We start from the raw sequence: 18,234 nt of genomic DNA on the forward strand, positions 1-18,234 counted from the left end.
TACAAATACTTATTGGTAAAAATATTGACGAATTCTTTGTGTAACAATTGTTACATTTTGTTTATATATATATAATAATAATAATATAATAATAATAATAATAATATATATATATACATATATATATATATATTATAAATAATTCTAAGAAAGAATACACATTTTTTTGAGATCTGGAAGCAGCTTATTTGTACAGTTGACTCTATGTACCATAGAGTCTGTTTGATAAATCATCAAAAGAAAATTAATGGTTCTTTAATTATCTGCTAGATCAAAAGGAAAGTTTATATATTCGTACCTCTTTCTCATCACAGAACAAATTTATTTTATTACAATACGGCTAGTTGAGATAGATTGTAACAGATTATATGATTCACACTTCGAGTTGTAGTGTTAAGTAAAAAACTTCAACTAGGAGTTAATATTCCCACACTATCTAATAGCATATCCTCTGTGCTCTCCTGTTTCGTAGGAACTACGTTATTACGTCTAGATTTAATATCATTTAATGACACGTCCGAAGAAGAAGTATTAACATCCTCATTAGCGTATCCCCTAACGTCCCTTTGCTCACTTTTGCAATCATTTGTATTTACAGGATGTTTCTTCATGTGAGTCGTCAGATTACCGCTGTGATAAAATTCCTTCCCACAAACTTTACAGTGAAACGGTTTCACTCCAGAATGTATTCGCTCGTGTATCGACAAATTGCCACTATGCCTGAACTCTTTGTTGCACACACTACATTTATACGGCTTCACCCCTGAATGAGTTCTCAGATGAGTCGATAGATTCCCACTGTGGCTGAACATCTTTCCGCATATCTGACAGGCGTACGGTCGTTCGCCGGAATGTGTTCTCATGTGGATCGCCAAATTCCCACTGTGAGTGAAGCACTTGTCACATTGATTACATTTGTAAGGTCTTTCCCCGTTGTGGGTTCTCATATGTATGAACAAATTGCTCTTGTGTCCGAACTCCTTCAAGCATATCTCACATTTGTATTTCAACTTTTTCCCCATATTGGAGTCGTCGGTATTTTTCGACAGTCTCTCGAGAGAATTGCTTTTCGCAGAGGTCGATGACTTAGGCGGTAGTGTTTGATTGATACTTCCTATGTTCTGCAAATCTTGCAGCAGCGGTGTTTGCTTGTTCTCTTGTATTACAACAGTGCTGTTTGTGTTCTGATGACACAAGTTATTCGTCTGCATTTGGTTGTCACTGTGTTCTTGATTGATCGCATAAAATATGTCATTTTGCACATAATCCTTCATATACGGCAAGCTCTCATGTTCCTAAAACAAATTAGATAAGTGATCACGAGATAACAAGCAGACTATTCGGAGACAGACTTTAGGGATTACTCACTTGCGTCTGGAACATAGCTTCCTGATTGTAAATTTCAGTTTTCACAGGGATCTCGTTCGACAGTTGCGTTTCCACCCATAAGTGATGATGGGACACGTGCTCGACATCTCGATTGATAAAAATAGGATAAACGGAATTATCTTGGATGCTCGTGTTACTCGTGCTGTTCACATCTTCCACAGTTGTACATTCATGTTTTACCTGTACAGGACTGAACATCTGTAAATAATTCATTTCTAAATAAATAAACAAACAAATTTAATTAATTCAAAGAAAAACAAAACCGCATTTACACACAAGTAACTTGTATCAAGTGCAAAATAGAGCAACAACACGCGAAAAAATCCAATGTGTTTTTTTTAATCGCAATGACATGTAGTCTGAACCGTTACTTGTATGTTGTATACATGTGTAATCTCTGAACACACACACACACACACACCAACAATTTTTACCAAGGAAATAAACGGGCCCGTTACATGGAAAACTATTCGTTACATTGACGGAATTCGATGGCGAAAAGAGAATCGAGCGACACGCACCTTCCTATTGTGTTGTTAACACACGCTCCAATACAATACAACTTATTTGTGTATGCACATTTCTGACAAAGATTTCCAGTCCCTTTGTTCCGCACCATTTTATTTTTGATTTGTGTGGCTACTTCATATTTCTACCAACCTCGGAATATCACACTTCCTTTCTATTCTTTGAGGTCCAAATTCATAGTCGTTTCTCAAATCTTAGATCTCGTCTCCAATATCAAATATCAGCTCTCAGGCTGAATCCCCATGCAGACACCGGCGCTTTGACACCGAGCGTTGTTTGGTGAAAAGCGGATGATGAGGGTAAATGGCAGCTCTAATTTTAGCCGTTTTAGCGGAGATTCGAACCACTAGTGGTTTGAGTCTTGGCTAAAACACTTTATTTAGCGGAGATTCGAACCACTAGTGGTTTGAGTCTCGGCTAAAACATTTTGTNGTGGTTTGAGTCTTGGCTAAAACACTTTATTTAGCGGAGATTCGAACCACTAGTGGTTTGAGTCTCGGCTAAAACATTTTGTTTAGCGGATATTCAAACCACTAGTGGTTTGAGTCTTGGCTAAAACACTTTATTTAGCGGAGATTCAAACCACTAGTGGTTTGAGTCTTGGCTAAAACATTTTATTTAGCAGGGATTCGAACCATTGATGATTTGAGTCTCGGCTAAAACACTTTATTTAGCGGAGATTCGAACCATTGATGGCTTAAGTCTCGGCTAAAACACTTTATTTAGCGGAGATTCGAACCATTGATGGCTTGAGTCTCGGCTAAAACACTTTATTTAGCAGGGATTCAAACACAAGTGGTTTATATCCCGTTCTCGAGCGCCGCAATGTGCACGTTTCTCGACACGTAACTACGTAGTCACGTGCACTATGAACAATTCGGTGGATAACACAATATTTTTAATCACAATAATCAATGTGTCAATTAGAAATATTATTTGTTGTTCCCGTGTTATATGTGCGCGCGATTTGTTCAATTATGTTCGTTTCTGATTGCGCAATCTGGTTTTTAAATTTTGTTATTAAAAAAAAACTGCAACACGTGTTACATAGAAAGACCGAGAAAGACCTTGAAATAATAATTCTGAAATAAAACAAAGCTCTAATTCAACATGTGTTTTTATAATTTTTGAAGAATTAAAAATAAAAATAATAAATTTGAGTGAAAAGAAAAAGACGTTTGCGCGCCTATTTTCTTTTAAGAATGACGAGAATTTTAAATTAATAATTCAGTCGGCTTGTTGGTCGTCTTTTTTTTTAGATATTTATTCGCAGCGCTGGATGAACGAACAAATACACTGTGTCCAAAAAATACGCAACTATTATGTGACTCCCGAGACACTCGATACACTCTCTAACTTATTGTGACTGTTCGCGTATAATTTGACAATATCTTGTAGCTCTAACTCCAGTTTTGCATGTTAAATAAATTATATTGAGAAGGACACAAACCCAAAGGTCTAAATGTTTAAACTTGTTTATGTTCAGTAATAAATATTATACACACAGGCACCAACAACTGCGTTGGCTCTACTGCCAATTTGTTACTTTGCCAATTTTACTGCTGTTTTATTTCTATTTCTCTGAATTGTTATTTTAATTCAAAGGGAAATTACAGGAAGAGTCAAATCCGAAACTGTGCGCGACTTCGATCTAAGCGTGTAACTTCACCCTTGTCAAATCGATTAGAATTAAAAATCGAGTCTTGTAACTGTGTACGTATATACGTTTCGATTCGAAAGCATAATCGCGAAGCGAATATCTGGAAATCGTGGACAGCGTTAAAAAAAAATCAACCAACGCTGCTGCATCCTGCGGCGCACGGTGCACGAAATCTCCCAAAGCCAAACCAGGTGATCTCAATGCCTTGCAACTGCATTTCGCTCGAATGCATTTCGTCGCGCGGAAGGGCGGCGGATTGCGATTGAAGTGTCCAATGAAACATTTGGAAAGTTTTTTCTTTCTTTTTTTTTTTTTATTCTCATTTATATTAAATTTTATAAATACAAAAACAATAATAAATTTTTTTATACAACTCTCTCTAAACTTAAGAAGAGCCTCCTTCCCGCTTGTACTTCGAAATAGAGGTTGCTCTCGGTCGATTTTTTTTTTTTTTTGCGAGAAAGTTTACTCTCGGATGATGATGTATAACAACAAATGTGTGTAATGAAATGGGAAATGCTCGGCGAAATGGTGTGTTTCGTGTTTTTCTTTTTTTTTTTTTGTTGATTTTTCTTCTGTACAAAAAACTTACTGCTCTTTTATGCATAATCAGTTCCGTATATACCAGCTATGTAGGATAAAAACTTGCTGGCACATACACACACGCATATGTACATATATATACATATATATATATTGCACATATATATATATGTATATGTACACGGTGTTTCACAATAGTAAATAATAATATTATTAACGTAATATAAAAATAAGAATATAACATATCTGGCAATAATAATATTACAATAGCATAATTCTATTGAAATAATAATAATAATAATACTAATAATAATAATAATAGACATTATATGCTAACAATAATGACATATCGTTACGCTACTTTTTTTTTCATCGTTAATGTAATACTTAATAAGTAATATTTAAGTTGTTGGTGTTGTTATACCGCGTGGCCTGTTTGTTTGTTGTACACACAGGTTTCATCGTGCAAAAAAAACGCGTCGCAACAATTTTTATTCGCAATAAGTTCGCGCGCAATTAGTTTTTTTTAATTTGTGTTAAAAAAAAAAACGTTAAAATTTCAAAACTACCAAAGTTATAAATTTCAAACTCAACAAACTTTGCGTGTTAATTTGTTTCCGAATTCCAGCTTCAGAATTTTGGTCGGTGCGCTCCGGGGGGACAAAAATGTAGTTTCTAGAAAATCTAAAGAGAATAAATTAAAAAAAAAAAGAAATAAATAAATTCTACGAATCTAAAGAGAATTCCCTCGCAAGATCGGAACATCGATCGGGCATCGATCGACGGTTTTTCTTTTTTTTTTTTGTTAAATTACGATTGCACTAAAATCACCGCTTAAGAAAAGCGTTTTGAAAAGTATATATATATATATATATATCTATATGGTACATGTATCGAGAAGAGTAGGACGCGCGCGGTATATTCCCGTAGAAACGACGCGATAATATAGCATATATGTATATATATATATATATATGTATGTATGTATGTATGTATATATATACACGATATAAGTTACACTACTCGTTATTGTTACTTAGATGAACGCATACATGTACACGCATGTTATGGTAGCCAGGCGGGTCGCGAGCGGGTTGCGTGTGTTATCACTGCGCGGGTGTTTACGGTGAAACTCAGTTTGTCAGAGCAATTCGAACGAGAAAGCGTCTCTCCTCAAGGTCTCTCTTTCTCTCTCCCCCCTTCCCACCTCTTTGTCTTTCTCCCTCCTTTCCTTTCTCCTCTCTCTTTCTCTCTCTTTCAAATGTATACAACGTGTGTTTGAGAGAAACACTTGGGTGTTATCGACTATTGCGAATAATACTGCAAGCCGGAATGAGATTTGTTTGGAAGCTAAAAATACGCGTTAATCGAGGGATGTGCGTAGATAAAAAAAAAAAAAAAAAAAAAAGAGAAGCAAAAACAAAAACTTGAGAGTCGTCTCTCCATCACAAACGGAGTTACATCGTACATCGATAAAGCTCGATAATTTCTTATCTTCGTACGCATAACGTGATTTTTTTTCGCATCATCACACCAGCCATGCATGTGCACATATACGCTTGTACTGGCAGTGGGCTCGGCTCTCGCGCGCTTAATACTCCGGTACTATTGAGTTCTTATCACAGAGATATATTGTGTGCGATACACTTTTTTTCCACTTTTCTTCTCTTCTTGTTCACGGACTGCATATAAATCCTTTATTGTTGTTGTTGTTGTTGTTGTTGTTTACTTAGAATTTCCGCAACGGTATCGTCTGGCTACGCCGATTAATGTAGATGCACTAAATTTTTTTCACGCACTAAATAACGACCGACGTTAAATTCTCACAAAAGCAATAATACGTCGACGATACCCCGTAACAAGAACTAACAAGTTTTCTTGTTCTTTCATTTGTCTCGTTTTTTCTGTACATTTTGTATGTAAGTTTTTTCTCTCTTTCTCTATCACACGCACGCATACGACTACATACAATAATAGAAAACGCTTGTGGTGCACGGTTGTGGGCCTCTCGGAGCGAACTTTGAATATTTCCTAAAGACGCACGACCGGTTTTTCATTCGATTAATTTTTTTGTTTTTGTTTAATCTCATCTTTTATTTTTTTTCTCTTTCGTTGGGGCTGAAAGGCAGTGAAGGAATTGAATTGCAACCGATCGACGTTTTGGCAAAGCCGAACGCTCCTACACTGCAAATCCAAGTGTGTTAATTTAACACACTTGACGTGTGTTTTTATTGAAGTCATTTTTAATACGTTTCTTAGTGTTTAAAATTGGAACACGCTTAATACGTGTTGATTTAACTCACTAAATTAACACGTTTTAAATGTATAATTTGTTGTGTGTAATAAACGACATATTATCGTATAAAAGTTTGGAAGCTCTACGTTTTCATAGGAGAACAGAATAATAATATTTATGTTTCAAAAAAGCTGCAATGTGAAAAACTTAGATAACTATGGTATAATAAAGTTTGTCATAGTGCAGTATTCTTTAAAAATATTAAAACATTATTATTTTGTTCTCCTAAGAAAACGTCGAGCTTCCAAACTTTTATCACCTGGTTCAGTATGTAATATTTTGACGTTCATGTTATACGTGTCATTGATTTGTCTCTCTTGAGAAACATCAGAAATAAAACCAGTAGATGGTGATGATTCGAGTACGAGGGTTGATGGTTTTTCATCATAGACGTACAATATATAGACTGCGCGTTTGGCTGAAAAGATGTCTTCAACGTTGAGAGAGACAACATACTTTGAATAGTAACTCTTTCTCTATCATTTACCCTACTACTTCGCTAGACAAAGATAAGGCTACTATTCAACACCAGCTGTCTCTCTCTCAACGTTGAAGACATTTTCTTAACATGGCAAAGGTAGGGAACGCGCAATCTATATATTATACGTCTATGTTTTTCATATAAAAAAAGTACGTTAACCTCACTTTTGTCTTCAATTTCATCATCTTCTTCAATATCACATAATTTATTATTTCGATCGGCATCAAACTTTTGTAAAATGATTTCTTTGTTGTTGATCATTGATTGTAACACTACATCGTTATTGCTGGCTTCTATTAAAGTTGCACGTACAATTTGAAGGTCAGAGATATATTTTTTAGATGAAAACGTAATGCGTTTACAACGTTCACCGATTAAACAGTACACTTTCTTCTTCATATTAAATAAAAAATATATTAAATTTTCACAAATCACATTAAACACATATATTGCACGTCAGCACACTTCTTTCCGCCGCGCTGTACTTGTCCTAACATATCTCTGTACTCTGGAAGGAGCGAGATAGAAAGATTGATGCGCGCGCAACTTTCTACGCAGAGACAACGACAATTTTGATGTGTATTTTTTGAAGTGTTTTAATTTTGAAACGTTTATCTGTTCAAACGTGTAAAACGAGAAATATGTATTATTTTAACATGTCTAAAACTTGTGTTTAAAACTATGTTTTATTTTATTATACATTTTAGATGTTTACGCATTTTAACACACATGCAATCTGCATAAAATTATCATATTACACATTTATGTGTGTTTAAATAACACGGATAAGCGTGTAATCTTAAAATTACACAGAAAAAATGTGTTAAAGTAACACACATGGATTTGCAGTGCAGTTGTAGAAAATTTATCTTCTTCTGGATTCTCTTGAGAGAAAGGAGGTAGACTATCGTCAGTCTTGTTAAGGCAAGAGAGAGATTATACGTGCTTGCATGTTCAGAGTGCAATTTGACACTGCAAAAGAGGGGGAGGAGCGGGCGAGTATAAAATCTGCACGAGTTTAACAAATTACACAGGCGCGCGCGCGCGCGCGCACACACACACACACACGTCGCAAGTTGAATCTAAAAATGGGACAAATAAATTATTCGCAAGAACCAAACGTGGGAAGAATATTGGGTAACTATCACTGTTTTACATTGGTCGACAATTTGAAAGTAGTGAGTTCGTTGACTGATGAATTCGGCAGTTGTAACGGTAGTTGTGAAACGGATCACGTAATGTTGCTAGCAATAGCTGCCGTAAAGGTCAGTTACACGACTACGAATGCTATACAGAAGTATGTCTGGTATTTTATTTTAACGGCTTGCTGTTGCCACAAATACGTTCTCGATCCGTATTTAAATAAAACATTCAAATGCATCCAGTCTCCCATTTTTGACTGTTCGTATCGCTCAATGTCAAGGGAACAAACTTCAATAACGCGCATGAGTCATACATTAAAACACAGAATATGTAAAACAAATTAATGAAATCTACAAATAAAACCTTTAAATTGTTGACATTAAAAAAACATATATGTGAAAAGTCAATATGTAAATTTTTCAACAAAAAAACAAACCTTTTCTTCGGATTTTCATAAAAAAAGGACATTTCCATAAAATTTCCATATAAATTTTTAAATAAGTTTTTTCTTTCTTGAAAAACATAAATGTTTTATCTCAAGCGATTTGAGTGACGCATTTTCGTGTGTTCACGCTATTTCACGCTTTACCAAAATTAGCGCGATCGAAAAGAACAATCCGGTTTCCATCTTCTCGCATTCACACACTCTCTCTCACACTTCTGATTTATCTATATGCAATGTTTAAAAAAGCCTCAAAGGCCTGGAGAGACTATCAAATAAGATCGGAGGAGGTAGTCGCGAGGGTGTCGTCGCTCGTGAGCTATTAGGAAAATGCATACACGAGACAAAAAAACTGTAATATTAATTATTATTATTAGTATAGTTTGTTATTATTATTTAAGTAATGGCTTCTCGATCTTCAGGCTGACTCTTAGCGCTATCAGCTTTATTCTGTCGCGAACAGAAAGGTGGCGAGTTGCAATACGTACACTCGCGCTTTAGGATTCACCGCCGAAAAAAGGCGTGTGTAAGCTCCTTTTTTCTCTTTCTCTAGTGTCCTGCAACAAATTGATTTTCCATCAACTTTCGACGTCATCGAACGGAACGTTTGGTTTCTTCACTATGAAGCCCGAGCGAACTGTATGACGGAGCTTTGCCTTTGAGACGCCGCGATTAGGCTGTTATTTCTGTACTCGCTTTCCATCGACTGAAGAATCATCTTGCTGCGTTTTCTCGGCGGCAAAATCAACGTTTCTCGCGACGGAATCGCCAGATCAAGCGCTAGATCCGGCGACGACACCGGGCTCTCGGGATTGCTGCTGGGCGGCGTGATGAGCAGCGGGTCTCGATCGACCTTGATCCCGACGCTGTATTCTTGTCTCTGGCGCTCCTCCTCGACCGCCTCCAACGCGGCCTCGACCCTGCGACGCGCGTCGTTACCCGGCAGATTTAGCAAGGACGAGCAGTCGTCGGTGTCGAGGTCGATGCCGGCGCCGGTGACCATGCCGAAGCTGGTGTACGTCGGTTCCGGATAGAAGAACACGTGGTGAGTTGATTCTAATGGCGCGCTCACCACCACGCTCGCTTGGAAACGCTTCTCGTCGACGTCGGTCAGTACAGGTTCCACCGTGCTCACGGGCGGCGTTGTCACCGACTGCGAATACTGTTGTTGTTGTTGTTGTTGTTGTTGTTGTTGTTGTTGTTGTTGTTGTTGTTGATCTCTGTTGTTAGAGTACAGGTAGTAAGCAAACTCGCGCTGAACGGCGTAAGGGCTCGGCGTCGTCGAATCCGGATAGGCCTCTTCAGTCTTTAGGTTCTCCTTGTTGTCGGTGGTGACACCGGATAAACTAGAATTCGTCGTCGGGACATTAATCGAACCGGTATTGTTACGAAGACCACCTCCGCGACTGTTATCGTCGCCGTTGCTACTCCCGTTGCCGTTACCACCGCCGCCGCCGCCCCCGCAGCCGCTACTACCCCGGGAGATCTCGACGTCCGGCTCGATCAGCGAGCCGATCGCTGCGGGTGAGGACAATCCGTTGTCGGTGACACTGGCGGTGATGGATGACGCCGGCGATTCCGGATGTTTCTTAATATGTAACTCCATGGTCTTCTTCGAATTAAAGGTCTCGTTGCAGATCATGCACTTGTACACTTTCTCCCCGTAGTGGGACACTTGATGAAGTTTGAGCACGTGATTGTATCCGAACGCCTTGCTGCAGATGTCGCAGGTATAGGGTTTTTCGCCGGTGTGGGTGCGCGTATGTACCTTCAATTGCTTCGAGCAGGTGAAACCCTTCTTGCACGACTTGCACACATACGGCTTCTCGCCTGTGTGCGTACGCATGTGTATCACCAGCTGGCCGCTCTGTATGAACGTCTTGGCGCACACGGTGCACTTGTGTGGACGTTCGCCTGTGTGTATGCGCATGTGACGATGAAGCTTGCCGCTGTGTTCGAACGCACGTCCGCACACGTTGCATTTGTACGGCCGTTCCTTAGTGTGAATACGTCGGTGAACGCTGAGGTTCTCCTTCACCGAGAACGACTTGCTGCAGTACTCGCACTTGTACGGCTTCTCGCCGGTGTGAGTGCGGTAGTGACGTGTCAGTCGCGCCGGGACGGCGAACGTTTTCCCGCAGATGTTGCAACGATACGGATCCTCGCCGTCCTTACCGTGCAACCTCAGGTGACTCTGGTACACGTTTTTCTGCGCGAAACTCTTCTGGCAGAGTAGACACTGGTACTTTCCGCCGTCCGCGATCATCGACGACGGGCTTACCGGATCAGCGCCGGTTTCAACCGTGCCGTTGCAACCAGACGCGGCGAACATCGCGATGTCCGGACTGCAAACCAGACTCTTCACCGGGTTTATCGTTTCCAGACTGGCGGTCATGCCACTGGTCGGTGCCGAAATCGACATCGCCGGATTAGGTATCGACTCCGTTTGATAATAGCCCAACATCGAAGACAGGAAACTAGATCGAGAAAAAACAAAAAGAGCACACATGTACAAAGTCCGATTTGATTTAATATCGCGCGTTCGCATATAAATATGTAAATGTTGAATAGAAAAATATTAATATCGTATCATTTTTCCAATGGATAATCGCATGATCCGATATGTGACGCGAAAAATCTTTAGAATTGAAGAGTTTAACTTCTTTATAGATAAAAGCTATGTGGGTTAATTCTCAGGATTGATAAGCCACATATATTACGTAGAAATATCGAAAACGCACCAAGTTTTTTCGACAAACACAACAAATCCAGCGATAACGAGTCGTCAATTCAACGCACGCACTTGATTCCCGCGGCAATAACGTGTTTGAGCAATTGTCCCATTATCGCTCTTGAAAAAAAAAAAAAAAAGAAACGACTGCTTGCGCACACAATACTGCCATATGGAAGGTAAGTTACGGTCGGTTTTTTTTTTACGAAAAGCATGTTTATAACAATTTGTGAAAATTGTCGACAAAGCGCGCGCGATTCATCTTATAAACTCGAAAATCTCAATATAAAAAATTAAACAGTGTTAAAAAAATCGAAATTAATTTAAAAAATCTTCAAATCCAATCGATGTTTATTAAAGCGTTAAATTAAATACCGAGATCTTCTTCCTCCTATGTTTACGCCGGTTTATCGGTCGAAAACACTTGTGCAGCAAGTATTTTTCTTATCCGATAGAGCATCTAGCGCAAAATGTCAAAAGTGTATTTACATTTTTTTTCTTAATTTATTCCTGGAGTTAAAAGGCGGGAAATAAAAAACGAGTCGATTACGTAAACAAAAAATATTTGTGCGCGATTAAAAATTTGATTTAAAACGCTTCAGACGCGTGCGTGCGCACCAGTGGTGATGTACATACACGCGCGTGATATCATCGCTCGGCGGGGCGATGAGAGGCCGCGGGCGTGGTCGGCGGCTGCGCCGCGTGTATATCTCTCTCGCCGGCTCTTCCGTCCGTCCTCCCTTTTCCCCTCGCCTCGTTCGTTCGCAACCGAAACCTGCGCAACCGCCTCCACGTGTGCGAGTGGCATTTTTTTATAGCGATCACCGACCTCGTCCAACTCGGCGCGCAGTAAGGACGTCGAGTTACATCACAAGAAAGGAGAGTGCGGCGACACACGTTTAAAACGATAATCGCATACGGCGTACTCTTTCTTTCCTCTTCCATCTCGCTCTCGAGAGAGCTGCGCGCGATAAGTGCTCCTTCCTCGACGATGTTTCGGGTTCTCTAATTCGGGTCCGAATTTATCGCCACACACGCACAAAGGGACACGCAAAAATTTTGTATTGATCCACGGAAACATTTCCCCCATGACCGAGGGGGAAATCTCGCCCTACGCCCCAAACTACCACCATTGCTCACGCCCGGAAGACATTCTCGGCCGAATTTTATAATAGGACCGCGCCTTTTCTCTCTTCTCTCTTTCTTCCCGAACTAATCCCCGCGATGATGCCGCTTCTGATCTTGTGTTTTATATACGCTTTCCGGGGTTTTTTTTTCTTTTTTTTCGTGAATGATATAGCTTTCCAAACAAGCTCCGTTAATCTTTTTCCTCTCGATAATTGCTTTTTTAAAATGTTTATCAAACTGACGTTAGAATTGCGAGTTTTTGAGAAATCTCGGTATTTAATAATAGTGTGGTTGAAGGCAGTTAGAGCATAACACTGGTGTTGATGTGTAAAAATGTATGAAGTTGATTTATTTGAAACAAGCAAGTATAAACGTTTCGACCTTCTTTTTAGGTCCTTATCAATATATTAGAATCGCTGATGTTATTTTGCTTCGCCATATGATGTACAATATTTTGAAACTTGTTACAATGAGAAGCTCAGTAGCAACTGAAGGTATTTAATACAGTATTTAACTCAGTAATACTTAATGCAGTATTATCCTCCATAAATTTGGAAACACCTTATGTTTTATATAAGCTTGTATATGCCGAAAATATGTCAGACAATCATTTTGCGGCATCCTGTATTTGTGCGTTGTAAATACAGAGAAACTGTACATCGTTTGAATTGTTCGTTATGTGATGTTATTAGATATATTGTAAGAAGACGATAAGAAATAATGATAAATATTTGTACCTAGGACACTTATAAGCTTGTATATGCCGAAAATATATCGGACAATCATTTCGTGGCATCAAAGGAGTCAGATGTGAATTTCGTCAGTAACAAAATGTTTTTTGTCATTGAGACAAAAGCAACAAATTTGACAGGCTTTAGCAATTTTTTTTTGCTGATCGTGTAGTAACTAATACTCTTCCTGCTATTTCAGCAAAAATGTTTTTTCCCGCATTATATTACTTTTCACAATATGTGCGTGCGTGTACATCTAAACCTACTGTAAATAATTTACTGACTTAAAAATGCATAAATTAACGCATTTTTATTTTAAGAATAAGAGTGACAAATATTTAAATACATTATCTTCAATTTTAATGACGTGTACGAATGATGGATTATGCTATATTTTAAACTAATTAGTACACGCGTTTTTTTTATAATAGACATCACAAACTCTAAGTGCGCGCTATTTAATTGGCGCAGCTAAAAAAAAATCTTGTTAAAACTTCGTAACATTTGACGACGGTTTAAGCAATACGAGCAGAAAGAACCAATAAGCGGAAAGACAACAATGAGAATCGATTTGCGATTATTGACACGCGTTTTTGTGATAGGGTTCTCCAAACTCACACAATCCGACGCACACGCATACACAAAAGCGTTTTATAAATATAAGTCACGCATAGAAGCGAATTGAGAGTGCGCACTAAGAGACAAAAAAAGACAAAGGAACCAAAAGACATCAGGAACTAAATATGTGATGACGTAAGATTGTGAAAGTCAATGACAGTTGGCTCGTTCCGAAACGCGTGTCACGTTACCGAAACGTCATCTCACGCCTTCCACATCGTGTTCTATCGCAAGATTATTACGACCAAAAAAAAAAAAAAAAAAAAACAAAAATCTATTCCATATTTTGAGATCCAAAATGACAAACGTAACGCTAATTGCTTAATGTAATGTCGCGCAAGAAATGTTTCTTTTTCAAAAGACAAAAAAAAATAGATTTCTGAATTTTTTTAATTTTTCAAACGATAGTTTCGAGAATTGTGAGACTTTGCGAAAAGAAGAAAACGGACGTCGTACACAATCGACACAATTTACAAACATGTTAAAGGGAACACGAGTATTACGCGAATTATATGTAACGTCATCTCGAGTGACTAAAGAAACAAACTGAAAAAATAGACGGAAAATGACGTAAGACCAAGTGCGACGGAGAAGATCGAACAGATATATCGTGTGTTTACCTGCACGCTATGTAACACTCGAGCGTAATCCGAAATCCGGGCGCTGCTTATCACCGCCGCTCGTAACATCCAAAAGGCAGTCCCAGGATGGTGCGATGTCGAATATACAAAAAAAAAACCAAATTTGGCGAAACTCGCCAAATCGTCCCGCGATTTAAAATCGACGATCGAGAGAGAACAATCGACGACGAAAACTCTATCGGGGAAACACGTTGTGTCGCGTGGAACTCAAAAATCAGCGACTCCCTCTCAAACGTGAGAAGACAGGTAGGAAGAAAAAGCGAAAGACCCGCCACCTCGGAACCGGCCAATCGTACTGTACAATGTTTACCTCCTCGGTCCTCGGTCGCGCCGATCTCGACCGAGGCGCGCACGAACGAGCGCAAAACCCCTCTACTCTCTCGCTCCTCTCGCGTTGCCCATCCCAACCCCGTCCGTCGCCAATGCTATATCGCTTCTCTCTCTCCCTTTTACTTTGGTCCCCCGCTCCTACGTTCCGCGAACGAACGGTTGATGGGGACCTACAATTTCGGCCGGCCGAGCCGAGTGCCGCAGCACGTGGAGGATGTCGACGTGGTCGGCGGCGGCTCGGCTTGCGCGTGTAATTCGCCACAGAGGGAGAGACGGGTAAAAGGGTGACGAACGTCGGGAAAGTGCACAAGCGTATCTAGACGCTCGCTGAACCCTTCGCCAATCTCTACACGACAAATCAAATGATAAATATATATAAATCGAGTACTTTGCACTATTGTTTTTTTTTTCGTTTGATATTTTATTGATTCTATCTGTGTGTGTGTGTAATTTTATTAAATAATACGATTTACACAAATACTAATTTTTAATACGTTTACTTTTGATTGATTAAAGTTTGATGTAGATATTTAATAAAATTACACACACAGATGAAATCAATAAACAAATATCAAACTAAAATAACACGTAAAAAAAGTACCTTTAAGATTCGCAAGATGCGCTTTTAAAATACTCTCTTGTTAAAATACTATATAAACTATTAATAAACTATTTAGATTTATTTTAATTTTAAACACACGTATAAACTATTTAGATTTATTTTATTTTTAAACACACGTTCGTAAAAATATTTTTAAGTACGTAAAAAACAAGTTTGTTAACGTCGTGAGGCTATTTTATTTATTGTTACATCGCGCGTGGCGCTCTGATCAATAGCGCACTTATCAGCGCGCGATTACATAGTAAAGTATCGCGCTCTGATACACGTCCTCACGGAAAAACAGAACGCTTATCGGCGTTAATTTGCACGTGTGCAACTCTTTGACCGAGAGATCGACAATAGTTATTTATGTCGAAGCTTAGAAGATAAGCTTCGTGTCACTAGTTTCGTTCAATCGATTCGTTTATCATTTTAGAAAAATTTTATGGCTTAGAGAAATTGCGCTCGTTATTGCTCGTTAAACAAATTTGTAACGTCTATTTTTGAACATTTTTGACACAAAGTCAAAGTGTGAAGACAGAGATCGAGTCAATCCAAATGGAAAAGTGATGTGCCATTTTGCAAAATCCGCAATAGAAATCGAACGGTTAATTGATATACACGTGACCCAATGGGCGCGTGGGAAGCGAAGGTCCGCATTCTGTAGGCGTGTATGGATTTTTAGTTTTAAAGAAAAATGGCTCGCTTTCATGCAATCTCCGAACAGCAAGAGGCGGAGCAAAAACGAGTGGCGCGTGACAGCTTCTTTTCGATCAGCTGATTTTCACGATTGAAAATCATACAAAAAGTCCGAACCCTGCGCCCATTGGATCACGCGTATCAATTAATCACTCGACAACTGTTGCAAATTTTGCAAAATCATACACGACTTTTCCGTTCGAATCAACCCAATCTTTGGCTGTGTCGAAAGTTTTCAGACACCCTGTATAAAAATTACATAAATTGTAAAATTCGCTGCACAAGCGATATTCAATAAAAGTGCGCCTACGTCGCGGCACGTCGTTGCTCGCGCAAAAGAGAGAATGAGGGAGAGAAAGCGGAGAGAAAGACAAAGATAGAGATGAAACGGGGATAAAGAGCTGCGTGAGAGATTGAAGAACGAAACGAGGTAGGGAAAGGGGAAAGGGGGATGTTATACGAAAAGAGAGAGAGAGAGAGAGAGATGATGAGGCGAGAGGAAGCGGAACGGACGATAAAATTTCTTTCACGAAGAAGGAGCGGAAAGGACACGGTGACCTACGCTCACATTCCACTGCGCAGGCATCTGATATAGATAAAATGCGCCGAAAAAACTTTCTTCTTTATTACATCGTGCTCGATAAGCGCGCACATAAAAAATTTCAATCGTACATGTTGTCGGAAAAAAAATTATTCTCTCACTGACAATCGATCGAGATGATTCGAGTGATTTTCGAAATCTGAAATGTGTCATAATTCAAAATTATCGCGGCGAGTTATGTTTGCTCGACTCGGGAAAATACATTCGGAAAATAATCTTTCTACGTCCGCGAGATAAAGTGCAATTTTGCAGAAGTAATTTTCACGATATCGCGTAGCGATTACGTCGCGTGGCAGAATGACACCTTGATACACAATAGCGCACACGTTCCGCCCGTCATTGACGGCTGCGCGCGCGCACGTGCGTACGTATATATACGTGCGCGCGTGTACACACATACGTGTGTACACACACGTATAAAAAACTGGTAGGGTCGCATCTGCATTCGCTTTCACCGTGTGTCTTTTGTCTTGTTCTTTTTTTGAGATCACATCGCAGCAGCGCATTGAGAACCACGTGGCACGATTTATCAGAACAGCAAATATAAAACAGTAAAAAAAAATAATAATAATAAAAACAAAAAAAAAACAAAACAAGACTTCGAACAGATCAAGTTGTCGAGCAAGATTGAAGATTTATTGAAAATTCTTTATAGTTCGGTTATTTTTTTTGTTGAAACTTTTTCAACAGTTTCCTCTGAAACTGAAGTGACAAAGCACGTACTATAATTTTTATAATTTTTTACGGAAAAGTTTTTGCGGAGTTGAAAATTTCTAAGATTGCAAAAAAAAATTCAAAGACAAATAAAAATCGTTTCAAGAAGAATTGTTGGAATTTCAAAATCGGAGCTAAAACGAGACTTTGTACTTTGGATCGGTTGATGACTTCGGCGTTCACGTATCATTCTATCCCCTCCCGATCATTTTGTTTTGTGGAACAATGCACCGAGCGACGCGCGTCGAAAGTTCGAAGAGATGTTTCTTAGCCGCGACGCGTTCTCGAGGTCCTACTTCTGAAGGCCCCAAACTGTGTGCGACTCGAGAAGAGCGGGGATCGCGCTTTAATTAATGCGCGGATGACGAAACACCGGCGCCCTAAAGACTTTCCCTAGTAGAAAATCAAACACGGTCCTAAGAAGGGCGCGTTAAGTTTTGTCCTGTTGCCTGATAAGGTCTTGTTAAGGCAGCCTGACAGCGCCCTGATCAAAAATGTAACGTCGTGTTACATATGGCCCTGATAGCAGGTTTCTGACCGGGCTTTAGTACGGCGGATCCTTTACGAGCCTTATTATTTTCATAANCCCTGATAGGAGACTGTAAGGAGAAGAAGAAGGTTTGTGGATTAATATTAGCCTAACAGTTTTCTTGACTTGCACTTCCAGATTTATCAGAGGTTTTTTCACTTTCATCCAAATTTTCTATTGATGAACGGTTTTGACTAGCGATAGATGTCGATGGTTTTGATATTGAGTAATCCTCATCTAAAATCAAATGTTTCATAAATGTATACACTCATAAGTATTATGTATAGTATATATATGTACGTCTATGTAAATGTTAACTATGAATAATATTGATGCAAAATCTAAACAGCGCATTACTTGGTCCTAAATAATACTTTTGCGTCATCTTGGACGTGAAAATAATCTTTAGGTAATTTAGATTTTCAAACC

General features: G+C 39.1%; 1 protein-coding gene across 1 annotated transcript; it reads right to left on the bottom strand.

Moving 5' to 3' along the window:
- Positions 1–305: 305 nt before the first annotated feature.
- Positions 306–14,672, bottom strand: LOC109859395 (zinc finger protein 624-like). The gene is made up of 5 exons (XM_020437631.1): positions 14,311–14,672; positions 9,103–10,959; positions 2,771–2,783; positions 1,369–1,587; positions 306–1,295 (listed from the first exon to the last, which is right to left on the bottom strand). The coding sequence occupies exons 2-5, from the start codon at positions 10,944–10,946 to the stop codon at positions 408–410; spliced, it is 2,964 nt and encodes a 987-aa protein (XP_020293220.1). The 5' UTR covers positions 10,947–10,959; positions 14,311–14,672; the 3' UTR covers positions 306–407.
- Positions 14,673–18,234: the final 3,562 nt, after the last annotated feature.

The sequence above is a fragment of the Pseudomyrmex gracilis genome, unplaced genomic scaffold (genome assembly GCF_002006095.1).
Source record: "Pseudomyrmex gracilis isolate BER0280 unplaced genomic scaffold, ASM200609v1 scaffold_260, whole genome shotgun sequence".
NCBI lineage: Eukaryota > Metazoa > Arthropoda > Insecta > Hymenoptera > Formicidae > Pseudomyrmex > Pseudomyrmex gracilis.